The 22,272-nt window shown below is 46.2% G+C and overlaps 1 protein-coding gene across 9 annotated transcripts in view; it reads left to right on the top strand.

The window, feature by feature from the left end:
• Positions 1–22,272, top strand: part of PPFIBP2 (PPFIA binding protein 2) — a 129,347-nt gene that overhangs the window by 84,995 nt on the left and 22,080 nt on the right. For 6 of the 9 annotated variants that reach the window (XM_045842468.1, XM_045842469.1, XM_045842471.1 and 3 more), the window contains 5 exons: positions 524–655; positions 11,500–11,682; positions 15,151–15,243; positions 19,402–19,513; positions 21,955–22,016. In XM_045842468.1, coding sequence (XP_045698424.1) covers positions 524–655; positions 11,500–11,682; positions 15,151–15,243; positions 19,402–19,513; positions 21,955–22,016 — 582 coding nt within the window. The remainder of the gene's footprint in view (positions 1–523; positions 656–11,499; positions 11,683–15,150; positions 15,244–19,401; positions 19,514–21,954; positions 22,017–22,272) is intronic. The other 3 variants (XM_045842474.1, XM_045842475.1, XM_045842477.1) reach the window with 1 other exon arrangement.

Raw genomic sequence — 22,272 nt, 5'->3', positions numbered from 1 at the left:
AGCTCCCTGCTAAGTTCCTTGCAGTGAATTCTCACAGGGAGATGTGTTAAGGGCTGTGCTGGAGGCTGACTGAGCTCAGGAGGTGATAGGGAATTTTGGTTTTGAAAAATATATTACTGAATCTTGGTTTTTATTTGTTTAATGGGAGAAGGATCTGCTGCTTTGCCTTAAAATTGGAGATGAAGAAATTTAGTACTCTGAGAGAACACATTCATTTTTTTTTTCTACTTGGAAATAATGAATAATGGTTTCTCTGGGCAAATGTGGTGTTTTTTTGGAAAAAAATGTAGATCACATGTCTGTCATAGCACAGTGAATAGTGGCAGGCACTGTGCTGTCCCCAAATGACTGATTACTGTCCCAGGCCTGTCGCCCACAGCCCCTGCTGCCAGGGGCTTACAGGCAGCAGTCCGACTCTGTGTTGTCCAGCACACCGCCAACAGATTGCCTACGTGCTTTTGGGGCTGGAGTTGTCCTTGTTGCCATGGAGGTTTCTGATTCTGAGATCTGTTTTTGCTTGCAGGAGCTGATGAGTCGCACATCTCTTGAGACTCAGAAGCTCGATCTGATGACTGAAGTGTCTGAGCTGAAGCTCAAGCTGGTTGGCATGGAGAAGGAGCAGAGAGAGCAGGAGGAGAAGCAGAGAAAAGCAGAGGTGAGTGAGATACACTAAATTCCACGGGGACCCATAGTGTCTTAAGCTCAGACCAGAGGAAGGAGTTCTAATGAAGACTCAGACTGTCTGGTCAATCCTGAGCCCAGCCTCTGCCAGCTGCCGGAAACATCTATGCACTAGAGATGCAATGATCTGTTAATACCCAGTTATCAGATTTTGCTGCAGCTGCAAATTGCAGCGATGCCCAAACCACCCAATTTTGGCTCGAAGGCTTTGCCCTCCCTCCAGCTGCTGACAGGGATGGAAAGGGATGCAGTAGTGAGGGGAGGATCAGACAAGGTGTGAAGGGACGCAGATGTCTTCTGTGAAAGCCCAGGTAATGACCAGGTACTGGGATGAAGTCGGCTGGCTAACAAGCCCCGTCACCATATACACAAAATCTGATGTGCATTTTGCTAGCCCAGAGGGAGCCCTTAGATAGCAGGTGTGGCAAACATAAGGCCCTTGGGCCAAATCTGGCCCCCTACCTTGTTGTATCTGGCCTGGCACCTTGTTTCTACCCAGTGGCAGCACCAAGCTCCTTGCCCCTAGTTAAGGAGTAGTTGCATTTACACAGTCCTAAAATTACATTCGGCCCTTTGAAGGCAACCACAAGGCTGATGTGGCCCCCGGTGAAAATGAGTTTGACACCCTTGCCTTAGATAATGTGCAGTATTTCTTTTCTCCTGCAGGATCATAGGGGTGAGCCCATGCACAGGCCTCTCTTAGAGAATGTTTTCCTGTTTTGTTGTATCTTAATTTCTAGGCTCAATATGCCATTGGCTAACATGCTAGACTGACTTTTTTTTTTTTTTGAATAAACATTTAGAGACTTTCAGGCTCAGAGCAACTTTATTTTAGAGAAAACAGCCTGTTTGAACATTAGATAACCATCTTCTGTGTGCCTCTACCTACAAGTCCCTGTATTCTTACCTGGAAATGCGAGATGTGGAAGGAAGATGGGCTTTAGGTATAGAAACACCTTGGCTCAATTACTGGCCTAACTGCTTAATAGCTTTATGAACACCAACAAGTTAGCTACTTGATCTTTCTCAACTTCAGTTTCTTTAACTCCAGTGTAGATAACAATGTGAGGTCCACATAAAATCATAAAAGTAAGTCCCTATTATAGAATCTGGCATCTCATAAATAGTGGGTTTCTCTTCATCCCCTTTCCCCATGTAGGCATCTCCAAAGTCTAAAGATGGAAGTTGAAACATTACTGTGCACCAAAACCTATCATATTTCTGTGTTCACTGGGTAAACACTGGTGATTGAGGCACTTCTAACATGTAGGGCATGTTCCTTGCATTGCTTTTGCGAACATGCTCCTTAGTAAGAACAATAGTTGCCAAAAGAAGATCTCCATGAAGCGGAGGACAGCATCTCCTAGTGATTAAGGTGCGGGCTCCTGAGGCAGATGTCCTGGCTGTAATCCAAGCTTAGCTACTCAGCAGCTTTGTCATCTTAGGCAAGTAATTTAACCTCCAAACCCATGTTTCTTCTTCGGTAAAATGGAGATAGTAACACATTGTTCCTGTTTCCTGGGTTGTGCTGAGCAAGGAGTGAGATAATCTACGTGTAGTCGGTAGTATAGTGCTGGACACACAGTAGTAGCCAGGTTTTGTCGATCAATCACGGATCGTGTTGTGAAGCACGCTAGACATGGGAATGTGGACTTAAATACATTACTGTACAAGGCAAAGATCCCACAGACTGAAACTTTACTGTGTGAAGTATTAGTTGGGTGGATTCTACTTGTGAAGTATTCACAGAGAAACTATTACATTTCCTATGGGTTACAGATAATTTTACCAGTGTTTCAAGATGCGTGATAACATGTGATCATGCATTAGGGCTTTGAAGAAAGAATTCAGCAGACTCTGAGAAGGCTTTAGGGGATGGACTCCATTTGAAACCGCATAATTTTTTTTTCCAACAGTGGAAGGGTTATTAGGTCACAGAACTTAAAGAGTCCAGGGTTTAAAAATCCAGCAGCACTGGTCCAGGTGACCTCACAATGTCATTAGAAATCAGGCCTAGAGAGTATCACTTGGTTCTGTTTCAGCCTTATTCTCAGAAAGGCTCTCCCATGTGGGGACAGAGGTGGCCGCCAACAGCTCTAGATCCTAGGAGCCTGGCTGACGGAGACTCTTCGTAAATGTTCTGGCAAAAGCCTCACGATTGTGTCCTATTCGGTCAGTTGGGTCACACGCCTGATTCTGAGCCAGCCCCCGTAGGGAGCATGTACCCACGCTCACGTGTGTGTGCGAGTGGGGGCGTCAGTGCGTCTGTGTGTGGAAGCACACAGAGTCAGCACCGTGCTGGGCACCTCAGTTCCTTCGTGGGGAAGCTGGAAGGAAGGAGAGTTCCCACTTCCAGGCCACATCTAGCTAAAGCAGTCGTTTTACCATTTGCTTTATTTCTTTCTTTTCTGAAAATTTTTCAGTGTGAGTTTTAGTTTTTGTTTTCCATTAGGCTTTTCATTTCTGAGGCAACATAGAATCGGAGCTGCTGGCCTCAGTCCTATCAGATTAATTACCCTTCCTAGTTGCTAGTGCAAACATTAGATTTCCACCTGGAGGAATTTTTTAGGCTGTTCAAACCTGTGACAATCCGTGAGCAGCCACATGACCGGAAACACATTTTTCATTCTTGTAATTGAACAAAATCTTTGCTCGGATGCCCAGACCTCCACATTGTCTGTAACTATTTGGGTCCCCAGAGGCTTAAAAAACAGAGAGTGCTACTTAAGCTACATTATTGTCTTGTGCGTGGAGATGTTTATTTTGAATGAGACATTTAGCTAGCTGAGGTTAGCAGAGGTTGTAGTTTCTGAGTAAAAGGAATGCTGCTTTCCATTCTGCACAGTGCTGTTTTTTCCAGTGTTTAGCCTAAGGCCTGATTGCTTGTGGTTTGGAAAAGGCAAAAACTTTTTTTTTTGAGGTAGTCAGATCTGTAATAAGCTTCTCCTATGTAACTCTGGTTTTATCCTCAAATTGCATGCTATGTTTCAATGAAGAAAAAAAAAGATGCCGTTAACAAGAGCATCGCAGACTGTTCTGTCTGGCTCTGATTTCACCCCAAGCCAGCGTCCTGCTGCCCGGAGTTGTGGAAGTGATTACAGATGGTTGTCTGTAAAGGCTGCGGACTGTGAGGGGCAGGTTCCTGGTCAGACGGAGAGAATCCTGGCAGCCAGCCTGGCTCAGGAGTCCATCAGTGGCCTGGATGAGATGTGCATGCTTACTGGCTGTCTTGTATTTATTTTACTTTTTCCTTATCAGCCTTTGGCAATCAGGCTGATCATTTCAGGGAACCTCAGTTTGGATCCATTAGCCTTACTCCTGAAAAGCAGGACTGCAGAAGAGTGACTGACCTGGAAAGAAGAATCGGAGTTAGGAGGGCGGAACATGAAAGAAAGATCCAGAAGCAAAGGAAAACCCCTGGGTAGTTCAGCATGTCAAAGTCATGACCTTCAGAGGGATTTTTCCTTAGAGAAGGGAGGCTGGCTTCCCTAAGCCAGGGGCTGTAGGGACGCCTGCCGGGGTCCCTTAGTGCAGTCCGGAGGGTGTTTCAAGGAGTGCCTGAGCAGCTGGTGGAGGGCGAGCCCAGGCCCAGCACATGCTGCGAAGTGAAGTCAGCCCAGTTGATCAGGGATACGCACGAGCGTGACAAGAGCCAGGAAGTATCTTCAGGATTTCCTGGCAGAAAATGGAAGGTCTGACAGCCCCAGTGGTGCAGCTACACCTCTGCCTTCCTGTGGGGAGGCCCTCGGACGGGACGATGTCTGATGTCTGAACTGGGTGACCAGGCTGGGAGGGTTGTATTTTCTCAGAGAAGAGCTGGCCCGATGAGGAGAGTTTTATTCTTGGTTTTATCCTGTGTTGTCTTATTTACTTATTTTTATTAACGTAGAAAATACTCTCTAACAATTCAAAAAAATTAAAAGTTCAAACAGGTGTATATAGCAAAAAGTCTCACAGACTGTTCTGTCTGGCTCTGATTTCACCCCAAGCCAGCATCCTGCTGCCTGGAGTTGTGGAAGCCTGGGGCTGTAGGGACGCCTGCCGGGCGTCCATGTCCGTTCCTCAGCCAACAGTCAGGAACCAATGTTACTGTTTGTTTTTTAACCTTCCAGAGTGATTTTATGCACAGATGAGCACACTTATTTGGCCATCGGTCTGCATCTGTAAACATATGCACACACATACACCGCCCTCATTGAAAAAGGCTTCCTCATTTATACTTGTGTGTGCATATTATTATTCCACTGTCTACCTATGTTCTAATTTATTTAACCAGTCTCTTCTGATAAATATTTAAGTTGTTTCTAAGTACTTGCTATTATGAATAGTGCTGGTACATGTGTGAGGATATTGGAGTGGAACTGATGGCACGAAGGGTACACGCATCTGAAATTTTGGCAGACGTTTCCAAACCACCCTGTAGACTACAGAGGTTATATTTTTGTCTGTGACGCAGAAGAGTTCCAGGACAGTGTTAACCTGAACATAAAGGAAGAGGGAGAAAAAGAACTCAGTAAAATTGTGAACAGGTTTAACAGGAAGGATGGGGTTGGAAAGACTCTGATTATGGGAGGTGCCCAGTAGTTTTACATAGAAAAGAGCCACAGAAAAGAACTCTGATGGTTGGCAAAGCAAGAGTAAACAAGCAGAGATTACAACTGCAGAACAGCAATTAGAACCTCATAAATGTCACCTGGACTTCATGATGTGGGCCCTGAGAATGGAAGAAAGACCTGTTATGAGAGGTGATGGAATTATAGGAATAATAAAAGTAAGAAGATAGGAATTATAAAAGTAAGTTGAAATGCCAAACCTGAGGATGGACATGCTGGACAACAGCAACACCACACCGGTGGGGAGAATGAAAGGACAGTGTCCCACCTGAGTTGGGGTGTACCCCCTGGTCACACTGAGCAGAGGAAGGGAAGGCACTCCTGATACCGCTCCCAGACTGATTGAGGCAGACAAGGGGCAGTGATGGAAGGGAGCCGTGATTTGGAGAGCTCCTGAAAATCTCCTCCAGCTAAACACTTAAGTCTTTGAATTGCCTCTTAGTCCCTTCACCTTCTTTTTGTAGTTTCTACCCAGAGGGCTGATAAAGAAACTGGGAAAACTACCAGTCCAACTCTAATGTTGAAGCAAAGGGAGAAGCTGGTTTATGCAATAAAAGTGATGGGTGCCTTGAGAAAGAGAGGTCATTGTCATTTGAGAGTTCATGACAGTGAGGGAGGAAAAAATATTCATAGATAGTCATGCACAATGCAAATCATAACTTTGAAAGTTCAGAAACAAATTAGAAGATGACTCAAGAACATGGAACTACTTTAAAATAATATAGTTCTGATGGCACTATCTCACAAATAATACCGATAAAAAGAAATAGCTCAGAGGTACCATGAGAGAAGCGCATTTTCAAAGGGGCTTGTACAAAAGATAGAAAGGACAAAGGGAAGTGCACCTGCACACACAGCACCAGGAAGGGCAAACCCCAAACCAAAGGACAGTGCTGAGGACAACAGAAAGACATTTTGTTAAAAGTTATGTTCTCAATAAGGTCAAAGAAAGAATGGGCTCAATTCCATGGATGCCTCTGATAGGTGCAAAGGACTTAGGACAGCAGTCCCCAAACTTCCTGCCATAAGCAAACGTTCAGGAATCCAGTGATTTGTTTAAAAACTAAAAGTAAACCTCCTCCTCCTCCTCCATTTCATCCCCCTCTCCCCCTCCTTCTACATGACAAAGAAAGTCAGATGGGTTTTACAAAATTTAGCATAGTGTTTGGGGTCAACCCTATGATGATTTGTGAGAGGCCAGAGAACAAAGTAGAGACCCGTGTCCACTGAGAGTGAGTTACATCAAACTGACCTCAACTGGCTTGGCTGGGAGCGTGTCTTGTAGTGGTAGGCCTGGTCAGTCCTTGCTCCAGCAAGGCTTCCGAAACACTGGTTGGAGCAGTCTCTTGGATAAGATAGAGGACATTAGGATGAATGTAGAGCTAGACATGTTAGTACCCAAATGACCATAGGTGTCTACAGGGTGGGGTGAAAGTAGGTTTACAGTTGTTTGTATGGAAAATAATACAATAAGTAATAATAAAAGAATAAATTGTGTTTCATGTGCTTACAACTATAAACCTATTTTTGCCCTGCCTAGTATACTATATTAGTATCTAAAGACACTCTTAAAAAAAAGAGATTGTATTTATTTATTTTTTAGAGAGCAGAGAAGGGAAGAAGAAAGAGAGGGAGAAAAACATCAGTGTGTGGCTGTCTCTCACATGCCCCCTATGGGGACCTGGCCCACAACACAGGCATATGCCCTGACTGGGAATTGAACCAGTGACCCTTTGGTTTGCAGGCTGGCACTCAATCCATGGAGCCATACCAGCCAGGGCTAAAGACACTCTTGAAAGATTTTTCTGTAGAGAGTAACCGGAACGTGCCCTTAGCCTTTCTGCTTGTGTAGCATTTTTAGCCTATAATTCAGATGCTGGTATAGAAGTTCTTGACGTTGTGACAACAGGAAGCCAAAGAAAGACAAAATGGATCAGGTGACATTAGAATTCTTAAAAATCACTTTTTAATGATTTTTGATGATTCCTGAAAGTTTGCTTATAGTAAGAAGGTTGGGGGCTGTTATCCTAAGTCCTTTGCATCTATCAGAAGCATCTGTAGAATTGAGCCCATTCTTTCTTTGACCTTATTGAGAACACAGCTTTTAACAAAATGTCTTTCCATTGTCCTCAGCATTGTCCTTTGGTTTGGGGTTTGCCCTTCCTGGTGCTGTGTGTGCAGGTGCATTTCCCTTTGTCCTTTCTATCTTTTGTACAAGCCCCTTTGCAAATGTGCTTCTCTCATGGTACCTCTGAGGTATCTGGAGGGATAGATAGGTTGGCAGAAAAAGAGTAAAAGAGATCAGAAAAACCTGGTAGTGCAGAATCACTGAAGGTAAGGTGGGGCACGGACCACTTTAAGAGGGAGCCCAGTGGTTTGCAGACAGAGAACATGCCTAGGATTTGACCAGGAGGACAGCACTGAGGGAGCGAGGTACCCCAGGGGTGGTGGTAGCGGCAGCTTGTCTACCTGGAGTGCGGATGCAGGGAGTGAGGTGGTGAAAATCGGGTACAGCAGCATCCTCATTTGACAGGTTTATTGATGGCGGGAACAAAACGAGTGAGAAGACAGTGAAATTCTAGAAAATTGTGTAAGGGAGAAGAGCAGGCCTGAGGACAGGCAGGCCAAGAAGACTGAGTGTGTGTGTGCCAGGGCATGCGTGGCTGCTGGGCTTTTGTTGTCAGGAATCAGTGTCACATGGGCCTTAACCGTGACCCATGAATGCTAGGTCTTTCCTAATGTTTTCCCAGTTTCTCTTGTTCATGTCTTATAAGTCATTTGATGATACAGGGGAAGCAGTGAAGGAAGTGAACTCACATTTCTCACTGCCTCCCCTGTGCCACGCACCATGCCAGGTGCTTTACTCAAGTGTCACTTGACTTAATCCTCCCAACAACCCTGTGAGGTAGTGAGACCCTTGTTCTACAAATTTGGGAACTAAATTTGGAAAGGTTTCATAATTTACCAAGTCACACAGAAAAAAGTGCCAGGCTGGCATGAAACCTAGGTCTGTACAAGTTCAAAGCCTGTGCATGTTTCACTGTGTCATGATGTCACTTGTCATAACTCAGCTGGACATGACAGGCTGAGTCTCCTTCTTTGGGGAGATGCAGGCTGGTCATTACCTTGGGAATCGTTTTCAACTCCATCTTTGATTAGCCTGCCATCCTTCCTCCTGCCCCAGGGTTTTTGGTTACAGGACTTGATGTTAAAAAACAAAACAAACGAAAAAATAAAACTCCATGCTAATTAATTTCCAGCCTCAGCCACAGCAGCCCCGTCCTTGGTATTGCTTTTCCCATGCCTGACTTTCCTTTTCTCATGCCTCCCAGTGACTTCTAAATCCTGATCCCCTGTTGCTTCACTGTGTCCTTTTAGCAGGCAACTTTTCGATCTTCTCTATAGAGAAGGTCAAGGCCATTGGGGAAGATCTCCCTTCCTGTTTTTTACTTGGAAACCTGTTTCAAACCTGTTGTTTTCCCTTTGTGCTTAGCCAAGCCCTCTGCCTGGGGCTACTGACTCCTGTTCCTCTCCTTCCTCTGTAACTCCTCCTCCTCCAGCTTCCTGATCCTCATAGGTCATCCTAGGACAATGAAAACTCCAAAAGCCTGAGACTTCTCAGAATAAAAAGCATGAAAAAACTGAATGCAGATGATTTTTTCCTCTTTAGTTTGTTCCAGTGATGGCCAAGGCCAAGGGCAGCAGAGAGAGCTGGACTGTGACTCTTAGTGGCTGAGGACAGACAGGCAGGAATCCTCTGCCCTTGTCAGGCATCTGAGCTAAGGCAGCAAGGGGCTCAGGACTCAGAAGCTCATGGAACAAAGACCAAGTCAGAGCCCAGGGTCTGCACTGGGCCTGTAGGTAAGAACTCAGAGGGTAGGTATAGTCTAGCCCAAGAGTCAGAGTCCATCAGGGTTCAGAGACCAATAACAGTAAAGGAAAGTAAAGGTCTGGGGTCTGGGCATTTACTCAGGCCCACAAGGGTCACCTTGACTTTTCACCCCAACCCTCTGGTCTCCATAGGGAAATAGCTTGTTAGACAGATGACCCTGAGGGAGGACAACCTGGGGCTGTCTGTGGGTTAAAACAGGTGAGCTTGTTCAAGGGGAGAGTGACTGGAAGGCCAGAGGCTGCTCATGACAGTGTCATAAGCTCTCCCAGTCCAAATGGCATCACTGGAGAGAAGAAGAGGTTGGCGTGGGGGCCTTAGCCCAGTACCCTTTCAGCCCCGTAGACCCCCAACCTGTCCTGTAGACCCTCAGTTTCCCTTCTACATTTGAAAAGGGGATATATAGCCCTGACCAGTATGGCTCAGTTGGCTGGACATTATCCCACAAAGCAAAAGGTCGCTGGTTTGAGTCCTAGTCAAGGCACATTCATGGGTTACGGGTTTGGTCTCTGGTCTGGTCATGTACAAGAGGCAACCAACTGATGTTTCTCTATCACATCAATGTTTCTCTTGCTCTCTTTTTTCCTCCCTTCCCCTCTCTCTAGAAATAAATCTTTAAAATAGGGGGGACATTTATAGAATGACATGATATGGAGTGGCAGCTGTTCTTCTTTTAGATAACACTGTCACTGTTGGGGTTGGCTACCCTCCTCCAGCATGCCTGGCTAGTACCCATGGTGCAAGGGGGTAGACCTCTCAGCACCAGGTGTGAGTGCTGAGGATGTCGGTAAAGGTGATAGAAAGGGGGCTAAACAGTTCGACTGGCTGCTCTCCCCCCAGTTCTGTTCTACTCTACTGCCAGCTGTCTCCTTAAATCCCTGTCCCTGCCTGTTGGGGACCGCCCTGCCTGGTCTCAGGAAGCTATAACCCCCCATGACTTAGGCCGAGTGAGAGACCTCTGGATTAGGAGCCACTAAGGAGACAAAACTTATTTCCCTCGCATGAATGCTGCCTGTTCTGTGCCTGACCTCCTAAGCTTGATCAGTTAGCCAATGACGGGTAAGATTTCCCACGGAAGGAATCGCCTAAGACAGGCATGATCACAGGAGGCCTCTGGGAAGAGACTCGGGGCTGTGGAAATGATTTCTGCCAGACTGTGAATCCACAAACTAAGTCAGTATTCTCAATAAAAATCTGCTTGAGAATGGAGACGGGATGCTCTCCACTAGAGAGAGTGGCCATTCTGTCCCTATTTCCCCACAGGACCTGGTTGTCTCTGTGTATGTTTTTCTCGTGTTTTGGTGAGCATCCGCAGCAGGGATGGATACTGCTGGCCGGTATCTGCCACAACTGACTATCAGCTGCTCACAGTCCTCACCAGCCTGTGGGTTCCTTTCCACCACGAATGGCATCATCATCTGCTCCCCAGGCCATGATGCTTCATCTCCTTCACTTGCGCACCTGGCACAGGGTCTACAGTGTGGCTGCTTGATGTCACTGAGACTTGTCCCATCCCCTTCCTCTTGACCTAGGCAGAGTCACTCACTGCTCCTTGAAAGTGCTGCGGTTTTCTTAGCTAGCTGTTGTGATTGTTATTTTGTGTGTCTGTCCCCACTCACCTGTGAGTGCTATTGGTCACTGCAAGAGTGACACTAAATGTCTGTGGAGTAGATAAAGGAAAGGCCAGGAGAACTGTTAGTGAAGGATCCAGAATTGAGTAGCTGTGAATTCCAAGGATTGCAGTTATTCTCAAAGTTGTCATAAAAAGCCACAGTGTTCTTAAGGCTACAGGGGATTCAGGTTTGGAGTGGGAAATGAAGGAGTAGGGTTTGGTGTAGTGTATGAGGGAGAGTTTAGGGTTGGAGGCATATTAGCACGCATGAGCATGGCTTGTGCCGTGTCACCTGCACACAGGGGCTGGCGTGTTTTGGTGGGGGGATGGTATGTGAAGCATGGGGCGTGTATGAAGGTGTGTGTCTACATGTGCCCCTGCCTCTGCTGTGGCTAGACTCTGTGCCTCAGATGTTGACATGCAAGCATCCCCCTCACACCCTACCCCATATGGCACAAGGAGCTACCAGGTGTTTGTTCAAACCGCAAGGCTGGCCCAGGGATGGGGTAGGCCTCAGGAAAAGTGCCATGTCTTTTGGTTCCTGTAAAGAGAGCAGGGGTCACAAACAGTGCCCGCTGGGTGCCCCCTGCTGCTCACTCTCTATACCCTTCCTTCCTTCCTTCCATGGTGCTCCCTTAGGGAATTCGGTGTCTGAGAGCCAACTGACCCTGAGTGCTTTTTCTCCTTTCTCTTCCTTCCTACAGTCAGTTCTGAATGTGATCAGTGAGCTGCAGGAGCAGATGTGTAGGCTGCAGCTGGACATCCACAGGCAGATTCAAGAGCGCCTCTTACTCAGTAGGGACCACCCTGAGGAGGTGGCTGCCGGCGACGGTGTGGCTGAGCCCCAGGCCTGCAGCCAGGACTGTGCCCGTTGGGAGGGGTCACCTGTAGGAACCTCACTTAAGTATATCGGAGCATGCATGTGTGGAGTGTTTCACCGGTGGCGGGGCTGGGGTTTTTCCTAACCAGAATAGAGTGCCGTGGCTTAACAGGGATCTGTTGTTACCTCTGGGCAGAATTTGGGACTCACACACTCCCTGCAAGACGTGAGCTGAGCGAGCTCTGGGACCCTCACTGAGCAGGGTCTGAGCAGGTGAGGCCACCCGTGGACAGGTGGCGCACTTATCTCCCTTGGTCTGGGAGTGAGTACTGGGCATCTGAGCAAAAGGAGGCCTCTGGACTGCCCCCAGTACACTGCAGACACTGAGGCCCTCTTCCAGGCTGGGAGAAGAAAGGAAATTTCATCTCCTTTATTTTTTTTTTAAATAGCATTATGAAAGAATCCTTTCAAGTTTATTTTTAAAGAGGTTTTTCCCCAGCAAGAACACAGTACGCACGTTTTTACTTGTTGTGATGATTAAGTCATCATCTGAGTTTCCAGAAGAATTTCCTCACATAATCACATTAAAGGGATTACAGCACCTCTGGGCCCTGTGGGGTGTATCCGACTGAGATTCTGGACTTGGCCCCTCACACTGATGTGACGTGACTGGAGCCTGGTGATGGCAGCCATACAGAGATGAGCCTGCACCCCCAAGGTCCGCTGTCAGAGGACTTGGGAGCCCAAGAGAAAGTTCAGGTCTCGGTAGCTATGAGCACTGCAGAGGGTCTGCCTCAGCCTGGCAGGAAGTTACCATGACCCATACTCAACCGTGGAATATGTTGAAAGTCTCTACCCACACTTAGGCATTAGGGGAGGCACTCAGTGGGGAAGATTTCCTCCTACATTAAAGGATACAGAAAAAAATTAGGAGCCAAGATATAAATCTAGAGTTGGATAGGGAAACCTGAGAGGGTGCTGGGGCATGTTGAATGGTTACACCAGAAAAACTTCTAAAAGAAGTTAAAATCTGCACCAGTGTTCATAGCGGGTGATGGGCATCAGACAGCTTAGAAGGAGAACTGCCAAGGAGGTTACAAGAGCCCAGAGAGCATCCTGCCCTGGGTCCCCACAGTGGCATCCCCTGAGGCAGTAACCTGCACACATCCGGTTCTGTCAATAGGCCGGGCGCTTCCGTAGGCAGGGCCAGAAAAGTTCTCAGAAAATGATCCTGGCTCAGCTGCAACTCTTAGCAGGCCTAGAGATCTAACACTGTAGATCATGGATACAGTACACTTAAGTGTGGAAGATGTTTTTAAAGGGCATCAACAAATGTTCCCCTCAGCTGTAAGAAAATCTTAATAAATTACCTTGCAAAATTCAACTGTGAGCAACATAACTTTCTGGTGGGTTATCTCAGAAGGCAAAGAGCTCCAGGCCACTTAGACGATGACTTGAATTTCATGGGTTCATTCATCAAGAAATAACGCATACCTACTTTGTGCCAGAGGTTAGCAAAACTTCTCATGGAGTTCAGTGCAGGTGAACTAGCCATTAGCAATCACACCAGCAAATATTTAACTGCAAATGGTGTGGGAGATATCCAGGTTGCCACAAGAGGGTACAGCAGGGGCACCTGATGGAGGGTGAGGGTTGGGATAGCTTTGCTGAGGGAGGCCTGAAGAATGGGCAGGAATTAACCTGGCCAGCAGTTCCCGACAGAGGAAATAGTGTGTGTGAAGGCCCAAGTCAGAAAGAGGAACTAAAAAGTTCCCAGTGTGGCTGGAGCATGACCAGGAACAGGAACAGGAGACAGGGTAATACTCGAGGCAGGCTGCACGCGTGTCAGTCCAGGCTGTATTGGTCATGGGTTAAAGTTTATGAACTTTGAGGAGCAGGGTTGTGTCAGGGTCAGCTTTGTGTTTTAGTGGTATTGTTCTGGATGCGGTGGGGGTCGGTGAGTTCAAGAAGGGTAAGACAACAAAGGAGCACCCAACGAAGGGCCTGTGCAGGCCAGCAACACTAACAGCCAGGCCAGAGTAGTGGTTTCGAGTTGGAGACAATGAGAGATTCACGTTATTTCCTTGGAGGAAGCGTTAACAAGGCTTGGGGATGAATGGCACATGTAGGAGGAAAGGGAGAGGAGATGCCAAGGATGGACCCCAGGTTTTGCACAGGTGATTTGGTGGGCGAGCTGCCATGCAGAGTGATGGGGACTCTAATGGGGTGATTAACAACAGTTCCACTTGGGCCCAGCCATGCGTTGCCTGCATGCCATCCACGTGGGCAGGTTAAGTAGGAAGTTTGTTAGATGAGTCTGGAGTCCAGAAAGTCTATGGACAGATCACTTTTAATGCTAATTTTTCTGATAGGAACCAGTCAGCAGGGCCGATTGTCTGTTAAAGGACCCTTGGTTTGGATCAAAGGTTTCATCTTTGCCGAAGAGATGGTTTAGGAAGCAGGGGCCCTGGAGTCAGAAAATATGGGTTTGGATTCCTGCTCCACCATGGGAAAGCTGTTAAAATATCACTTCCCCACTCAGCAACCTTCAGTGGCTCCCTACTGTCCAAACAGTGGCCTCAGAAATCCTTATGTTCTCATCCAAAGCCTTTTTTTTTTTTCAGCAGGCCTCTGCCTTATCTTCCTGGTCTCATCTCTCATCCTCTCCCCGATGCCTTTCCCTCCCTCCTTCCTTTAAACCCACCCCCTTCCCTGAACTGAAATTCCCAGACTGGCCTCTGCCTTTGCTACTTGGCATTTGTTTCCTCAGTGTTTTATGTCTGTCCTGCTGGCTGTCACTTCCTCTGTGAAGCCTTTCAGGATCACTGACCCCTCCTCTGGGTTCTTTATCCCTCACTTGGCACAAAAAGATGCTCCCAATTAACCTGCTTCCTGTTACTTTGTCTGTAAGAAGCTTCCTCATTTCTACATCGCTTTTCCTCTTGCTCCTAAGCCCTACCTGTCCTGCCTCTACTAATATGTGTTTGAGGGAGGCACACCCCAAATAGGACGTGGGTGTCAGAAAGGGGCAGGCAGAACGGCTTCTAAAAATAAGCAGAAAGTTTTCTCTCTTTTTTTTTTAATTTGAGCATCTTCATGGTTTTTTTTTTAAGATTTATTTATTTATTTTTAGAGAGGGAAGGGAGGGAGGGAGAGAGAGAGAGCGAGAGAGAGAGAGAGATATCAATGTGCGGTTGCTGGGGGCCATGGCCTGCAACCCAGGCATGTGCCCTGACTGGGAATCGAACCTGCGACACTTTGGTTCGCAGCCCGTGCTCAATCCACTGAGCTACGCCAGCCAGGGCAAGTTTTCTCTTTCTTATGTCAAGAATTCCCTGGCCTTCGTTTTAAATGGCCACACAGCTTCTCCTGAAACAGCACCGTGTTTAAGATTCGAACTGCAGTGTAGAGTATGTCGTGGTTGCTCTTGCCCCAGGCATCCTCTGTGCATGAGTTTAACCAGGGTTGTAGATCCAGGGAACAGTGTCCTGCTCGGTAACCATCAGAACTTTGTCTTTCTCCCTCATGTCCCTAGGAGTTACTGCAAGAGCTCAAGCACCTCAAAATCAAGGTGGAAGAGTTGGAAAATGAACGGAATCAGTATGAGTGGAAGCTGAAGGCCACTAAGGTAAAAGGCAGTTTGATGCTTATAGGGAGACACTGAGGCCCAGTGGGGAGTGTCTGGGTTTAAACTCTGGGTTTGCAGGAGCGCATGCTGGAAAAATGCAAGCAGACCCTACTGTATGCACACGCGGCAGTGACCAAGGTTGTTCAGCCGAGAGATTTGACCCAGGAGGGCTCTTCTCAAGAGGGCAGCCCACAAGATTATGAGCTGCTGAAGTAACTGAGTCTCTCCCCTCTTGCTGTGTCCTATAGCACCATCAGCTGACATTGTACCAAGAAGGGGCGAACAAGCAAGCAAATGAGCGAGTGAGTGATGAGTCCTTAGGCAGATGAATGACAATGTTATACTGTCTGCATCATTTTAAGTTTAGCCAATCCCTCTAATAATCAGTTTTTTGAAACAGCATGCTTTATTTTCAGCAACGAATATACTCCTTTAAAAAATGATGTATACTTTGAATATTTTTAAAAATCAAATCATGTTTTTATTGAATTTGGGAGCTTGCTATTTAAAAGACACCAAGGACCCTGGCTGGTGTAGCTCAGTGAATTGAGTGCTGGCCTGCGAACCAAAGGGTCGCTGGTTTGATCTCCAGTCAGGGCACATGCCTGGGTTGCATTCCAGGTCCCCAGTAGGGGGCACGTGACAGGCAACCACACATTGATGTTTCTTTCCCTCTCTTTCTCTTCTCCTCTGTCTAAAAATAAAATATTAAAAATAGACACCAAGGATAACTTCTTTTGTGAAATAACTTTCTTCCCTCTCTTCTTTATTTCTTCCTCCATTTCCTGTAATAATTGAAATGTACAGATTAAAATAAGTAGGTTGGATTCAGCCCGTAATTTTTTTTTTGGTCTGAAAGTTGTATTTAATGATGTCGAATTTGTTGTCGCTTAAATATTAGGAAATTTCACATTGAAATAGAGGAAGGCTGCCCTGGGGGTGGTGGAGTGGAGGGAAGGAAGCTCCCACAACCCTGGAGCAGCATTCCTGCCGGAAGGAGCCTGGGCAGGGCTGCCTCTGTGTGGGGTGCACACCTGCCATTCCCTAGGGTCTCCACAGCATCACCTACGGGTGTTGGTGCATGGCCCCTGTAGACACTTTCATTTTTACTAAGTAGCGTTTTCTTAACATCTAGTTGTTTTTGTTTTACTTTTCTGTAACTTATCTTTTAATTAGTATAAAAACAATTATATTTATTATTGAGAATTGTTAAACTAGAAAAAATTAAAGGACTAAAAAAAATCACTCATATACCACCCAGGAGCCACCACTATTAATATTTCCTTCCTGGCATTTCTTTTATTGGGACCCTCAGTCTCTCTCTCTCTCAATTTCTGGTGTTGATAATTTATTTACAACTTTATATCATGCTATTAAAAGAAAACTCTGAACACAGTGTTGATGTCAATAGTCTATATAATATTTTGGCTTAACTGTTTTACAGGTTAGAAAACTGAGGCACCTAGTGGTTAATTAAATTTCCCAAGATCTCACAGCTAGCTAGTCAGCACCAATGCTAGGCACTCCAGATCCATTTAGCTACTGCTCTGTTTGTATCCACTCGTACCGCTGTGTGTGCTGTGTTCACGGTAGCTGGTTGTAGGAGCCCTGTTTCCTCAGAGAACTCAGAATCTTCATCGCAGTGCTCCAGTCAGGCGAGCCCTGCCTTGGTGCAGCCTTTGAAATTGTACAAACCACCTTCTCTTATGAAGCCAAACTACTCATTTCTTTTTAAATTACCTAAGCCCTTTGCCTTGGCATGTAGACTTTGAGACACCAAGTTATTTAACAACTACCAGGTGTGGAGCAGCTCCTATGTGCCGGAACGTACCAAGCCCTTTGCATACTTATCCTCATTCGATCCATAAAATAACTTGGTGAAGTCTGTCGGTTTATCATCATTTTATTGATAAGGAAGCCGAGGTTCAGAGTAGCCATGGTGAGGTTCAGATCTGGATCTGTGTCATTCCAAAACTCATGCTCTCTTCCCTATACCATCCTGATTCCCTGCAGTAAAAACCTTCAGTGGTTTTGAAAGTTCTTTGCTTTTCTTTGTAAAGCTTCTCAGTCCCTAATGGATTTATCTTCCAGGACAGCAGCATTAGAGTATGGTCCCGGGTTTAGTGAGGCCCAGCACTTGCCAGGAATCAGAGCGCTCATGTCTGCCTGACACCAGCTCTAGCCTTGGTGGCTGTGACAGTAGCACACTTGGTCCTCAGGATCAAGTAGAGGACCTCTGGGCTATTGCTGACTTCCCAACTATAGGGACAGCCACCATTCAAAGGATATCAGAGCACCTGTCATTTCTGGCCTATTTTGTAGAAGTTGGCACATGGGAGGTTGGGCTCAGCCACTTGGTTTGTAGAGTTTTAAATATTTAAGACTGACCTTGCCCTGTCTGGGTGACTCAGTTGGTTGGGGTGTCTGTCATCCCATGCACCAAAATGTTGTGGGTTCAATCCCCACTCTGGGCACATACCTAGGTTGCAGGTTCAATCCCCAAAGCTACGCCAGCCAGGGCTTCATTTGTTCTGTTAATCTTAGAGGCAGACCTGCTGTGGTGGTGAGACCCTGGCTTTGGAGCAGGTGGGGATTACATCCTTGCCTGGTCACCAAGTGGCTCTGTGACTTGACCATTGAATCATGCACGACTCCTGTTTTCTCCCCAGGAATACGCAGGGACATTGCTTCTTCCCATGGTTTCCTGTGGAGGCTGAGGGAAATTTGATGTAAGCAAGTGGACAGCATAGGGGTCCACGCAGAGTGGCTGCTCAGTCATGGGTCCTGAAGCTAAACACAGGCCTGTTCAGCAGAGGAGCCACCAACAGGACCAGTGATCATGTGGCTACTTGGATTTGTTCACAGATTAACTCGTGCCTCTGTGTGAAAGGACAGCCCATTCCATAACCTTGAGGAATGAAGGCAGGGTGTGACTGGACTCCCATATAGGGCGGGTGCAGCCAGAGTAGAAGTCTTGTGTTCTTTGTTGCCTGGCTCAGGGGTTGGTTCTCAACCTCAGTCTGGTTTGATGCTCAGAGAACTAGCTAGTTAGGATCATAAGGGAAGGAACAGAATGTGAGCACCAATAGTAGCATTTATTGAATGCTTACTATCTACCAAGCATTAGGCTAAGTTGTTTATAACCATTATCTTATTTAATGCTCTCTACAGCCCCACGAGGTAAATGCCATTTTCCCCATTTTATAGATGAGCTAAGACTCAGAAAGGTTAACTCACTTGCCCAACGTCACCCAACAGGAAGTGAGAAAATCCAAGTTTGTTTGACTCCAAAGGCAATGTGCCTGTTGAGATGGATCCTGCACAATTCTGGTCTTCTAATGAGTATGTGGAATCAGGGACACAGCCACACCTACTGTCCGGTGTGAGATTTAACCTGCTATGTGCAGTCGAGATGTAGGAACCATGCACTGCACCTGCCCATGTGTGTACATGCACAAATGTGTGTGTGCACTGGTGGGGCTGTACTTACCTGCTTTATTTGTAAAAGTATTTCTGCTCAGCACACCTGAGTGCTTGCACATATGTACGTGTGGGTGAGTGTGCACAGGTGCCTGGAGGTTGGGCAGAGGCAGTGGCTATGCACAAAGGGTGGGAGAGTGTTTGAGGGAGACAACTCTTTGCTCACTCTTTGTCTACCACTAGTGATTTGATTTCCAGTTATTTCTTCAATGGGGTGGAAAAATGAAAAATGCATGTACTTGCAACAATGGAGTACATACATGCTGTTGCATAACTATCTAGGGAAAAGGAAGACCACATCCAAAAAGTGATTATCTGTTTCCAGACCAAGGGCAGCCCTCCCATTGCACACAGTCCCAGCTCTTCCAACCTCAGTGGTGTTTGGACCACAGAGGGCAGGGGATGGCAAGAGCCTAGTCTGGTGGGAGGATGTAGGACAAGAGCAGTTGAACAGCCAGGGACAGACAGGGCCAAAATGTCCAGACAGAATGAGTGTCTTCAGCAGAGCTCCACCTTGTGGAGAGGGCAGTGAGCACCTCTAACTGCTCACCTCTGGCACCACTGCTCCTAATTTCCTAACATATCCTAGGACCCACTGGCTCTGGGCTCTGACTTGAGATACTTCTTTACAGTTCCGTAGTCCCTCTGAACTGGTAGGGATCCTCTGTTCTCTTCTAGGCTGAGGTGGCCCAACTGCAAGAGCAGGTGGCCCTGAAAGATGCAGAAATTGAGCGTCTGCACAGCCAGCTCTCCCGGACTGCAGCTTTCCACAGTGATCATGTAGAGAAAGGTAACTGGTTTGACTGTGCATTCTGTCACAGTCAGAGCCCTGAGTCCTGTGTCCCCTCTTATAAGTGGGCATGTGTGTCTGTGGATGAGTATGTGAATGCCTGTGTAGTAGGCATGCTAATGTGCATGTAAGTACATATGTGTGCAAACATGACCCAGTGAATGGACGCATGCATGTGTGCATGACTGGACCTATAAAGCACAGCTCTGTCATAGGATCACTGCCACAAACCCCTTTCCTGTCCAGAAGGCTCAGCTCTGGAGGCTTTTCTGAGATGCATTCTGACCATTGAATCTCTGTGTGGTCACCTCTGGAGCTTTAGATGTTTACCTGATTGAAAGGGCATGTTTTTATGTCATCGCCAAAGGGGAGGTGTTAGCAATTCATTCAGTCTTTTAATGGATACCTGTCTGATGCTTATACAAGGACCTGAGTTTACAGAAACAATTAGTTATTTCTCATCCTTTAGATCTCAACCTGTCAGAAACGTTACCTACGAGAAAGACCTTTCCTGGCCACCCTACCTCATGCAGATGCTCTCAATCCTATTTTCTAAGTCAGTGTTGTTTTTTCCCCATAGCACATATTATACCTGGTCAGTGTTGTATTTTGGGGGTTCTCTTTGTATAGACTGTCATTGTCACTCTGGGACAGGGACTATTTCTGTCTTTTCTTTAAGACCATATGCCTAGAGCCTAGTATTTGGACCATGTTAGGCTCCTAAGAAATATTTATTGAATAAATAGAAGGATGGTGAATGGTCCTCAAGGAGTTCAAGTCTGGGTGATTAAAACTAGAAGGTAAATCCTCTTATCAGCACATATTTAGTATTTACGGTATTTATTTTGTATACAAAATGATCAAACATCTTCCCACTTTTCCTCTTAGCTCAGGCTGCAGAATAATGCTGAAGGAGATCATATAGCCCTGTGGATTGGCCCTGTTACCTAATCTTATCTTGGCCAAGCACTGCTTAACTCAGATTTCTGGCTGGGGTGGGAAAGCCATATAGACATGGAGCAGTGGCTTAGGCTAGTGAAGGAAGTGGTTACCAATATCCTAATCCCTTTCCCAGGCTTTCTCTTCCCAACCATGGAGCATGTCACTCACTCACCAAAGCCTGTTGTAGAGGCTGCATCCCCCTAAGGGATCCTCCTAGATTATCTGTGATACTAAACCAGGACAGAGGGCTCCCCAGTCCATGACTTATGGATCAGACAGCCTTCCCCCGCACCCCCATGCTATTCCACAGTCCAAGCCTTCCAGGCCCTACCCCATTCCATCATCAGGTACGTCTTGGAGCTGGTCCTTTGGCCATTTGCTGCTCAAAGCATCAGGGTGTTCTAGTCTTCATATGGAGCTGCTGCTCCCTCCACTTGCTGGGTGGCAGAACTGGCCTTCAGCTGCCAAGAGCCTAAGATAATAAGCAAGTACTCTGCACTTTCCTCTGAAAATATAGCCCTAAAGCTACTTATACCAAGTACATAAATCTGTTCTTTTTATTCTTGTTGGATATAGCAACATCCTAAAAGCAGTTGGGGGAGCCAATACTTTGGTTCCCTTGTCCCCTGTACTTTTCTTATATAGAGACGTCTATTCTCTCTATACAGTGCCCAGTTTGCGTATGGGTGTATCCTTGTTTGGAAAATCTATGTGCCACTTCCTAGGCCTCTAAATATTTGGCAGAGTGACCTCCAGCTGTGTTAGGCATTGGCCTTTGACCTGGCTCTCCAGACCACTTTGGAAGAAGTCAAGAAAGACTCTGTTGGGTTGAAAGTGAGAGAAGGCCTTGAATTATCCATCACAGACTGAAACAGACCCCTCAGCCCATAGGGACATTCTGTAGATGTGTAATGAAACAGGGTTGTTTTCCTCAGCAGTAGAGTTTAGATGCAGATGTATCTAAACATCTGGTAGTCAGTTCTGACTATTCCATTTTGTAGTAAAGTAAGTAATCAACTCTTTTACCTAATCATTCTTTCCCAGTTTCCATTCAACTGTAGAATTCTACTCTCCCCAGTTTATTTTAAATTCTCTGCTATAGTCCATGGGACTGTGTGATTTTCTTTAAAACTAGTTTCAGCCCAGGTATATGCCCACTCAAGTTATAAAGGATATATGCCAGTATTCTTGTGAGATGTTAGTTATGAAAGATTTTTCTCTGTGTCACATTTGAGTAGATGACACTTTGTTTTTTCCCCACAATTATCTATAAAGGAAGATAAGATGATTGGTTCATTCATTTATGAGTCCAACAAATATTTGATGAGACTGAATTCTATGCCAGACACCATTATAGGCTCTTTAAAGACGTAAAGACGCCCATGTGTAATTCATTCACATGGAGAGTCCTCAAGTTTTCACTTGAGGAGCATCTTAGCATGTGGGGATAGCTGTCTGCATTTATATAAATAATTCTTTCCAAACCTTAATTCTTTTAGACCAAGAAATTCAACGTCTGAAAATTGGGATGGAAACTTTACTTATTGCCAATGAAGATAAGGTAAGACTGGGCAACCTGTCTTTTACCTGCTGACCTCCCTGGCTCTGTTTGGTCCCTGCTGGTCATTGACATTTTGGATATGGCCATGCCCATCAGGCCATTGACTCCGGGCTGTGTCAGAATGGCTTCTGCTTCCTAGAGACCAGGCCTCAGCCACCTGTTGTTGTCTTTGATGTCTGGGAACTTGGCCTAAATGGAATTTCCCAAAGGCAGATAAAAGCTGTGCCTGTTCATGCTGGTGTGGTGGAAAAAAATA

The sequence above is a fragment of the Phyllostomus hastatus genome, unplaced genomic scaffold, assembly GCF_019186645.2.
Source record: "Phyllostomus hastatus isolate PE091 unplaced genomic scaffold, TTU_PhHast_1.1 phas_contig_399, whole genome shotgun sequence".
Taxonomy (NCBI): Eukaryota; Metazoa; Chordata; class Mammalia; order Chiroptera; family Phyllostomidae; genus Phyllostomus; species Phyllostomus hastatus.
The sequence above is the reverse complement of the archived record's forward strand: the minus strand, read 5'-3'. Positions and strand labels throughout refer to the sequence as shown.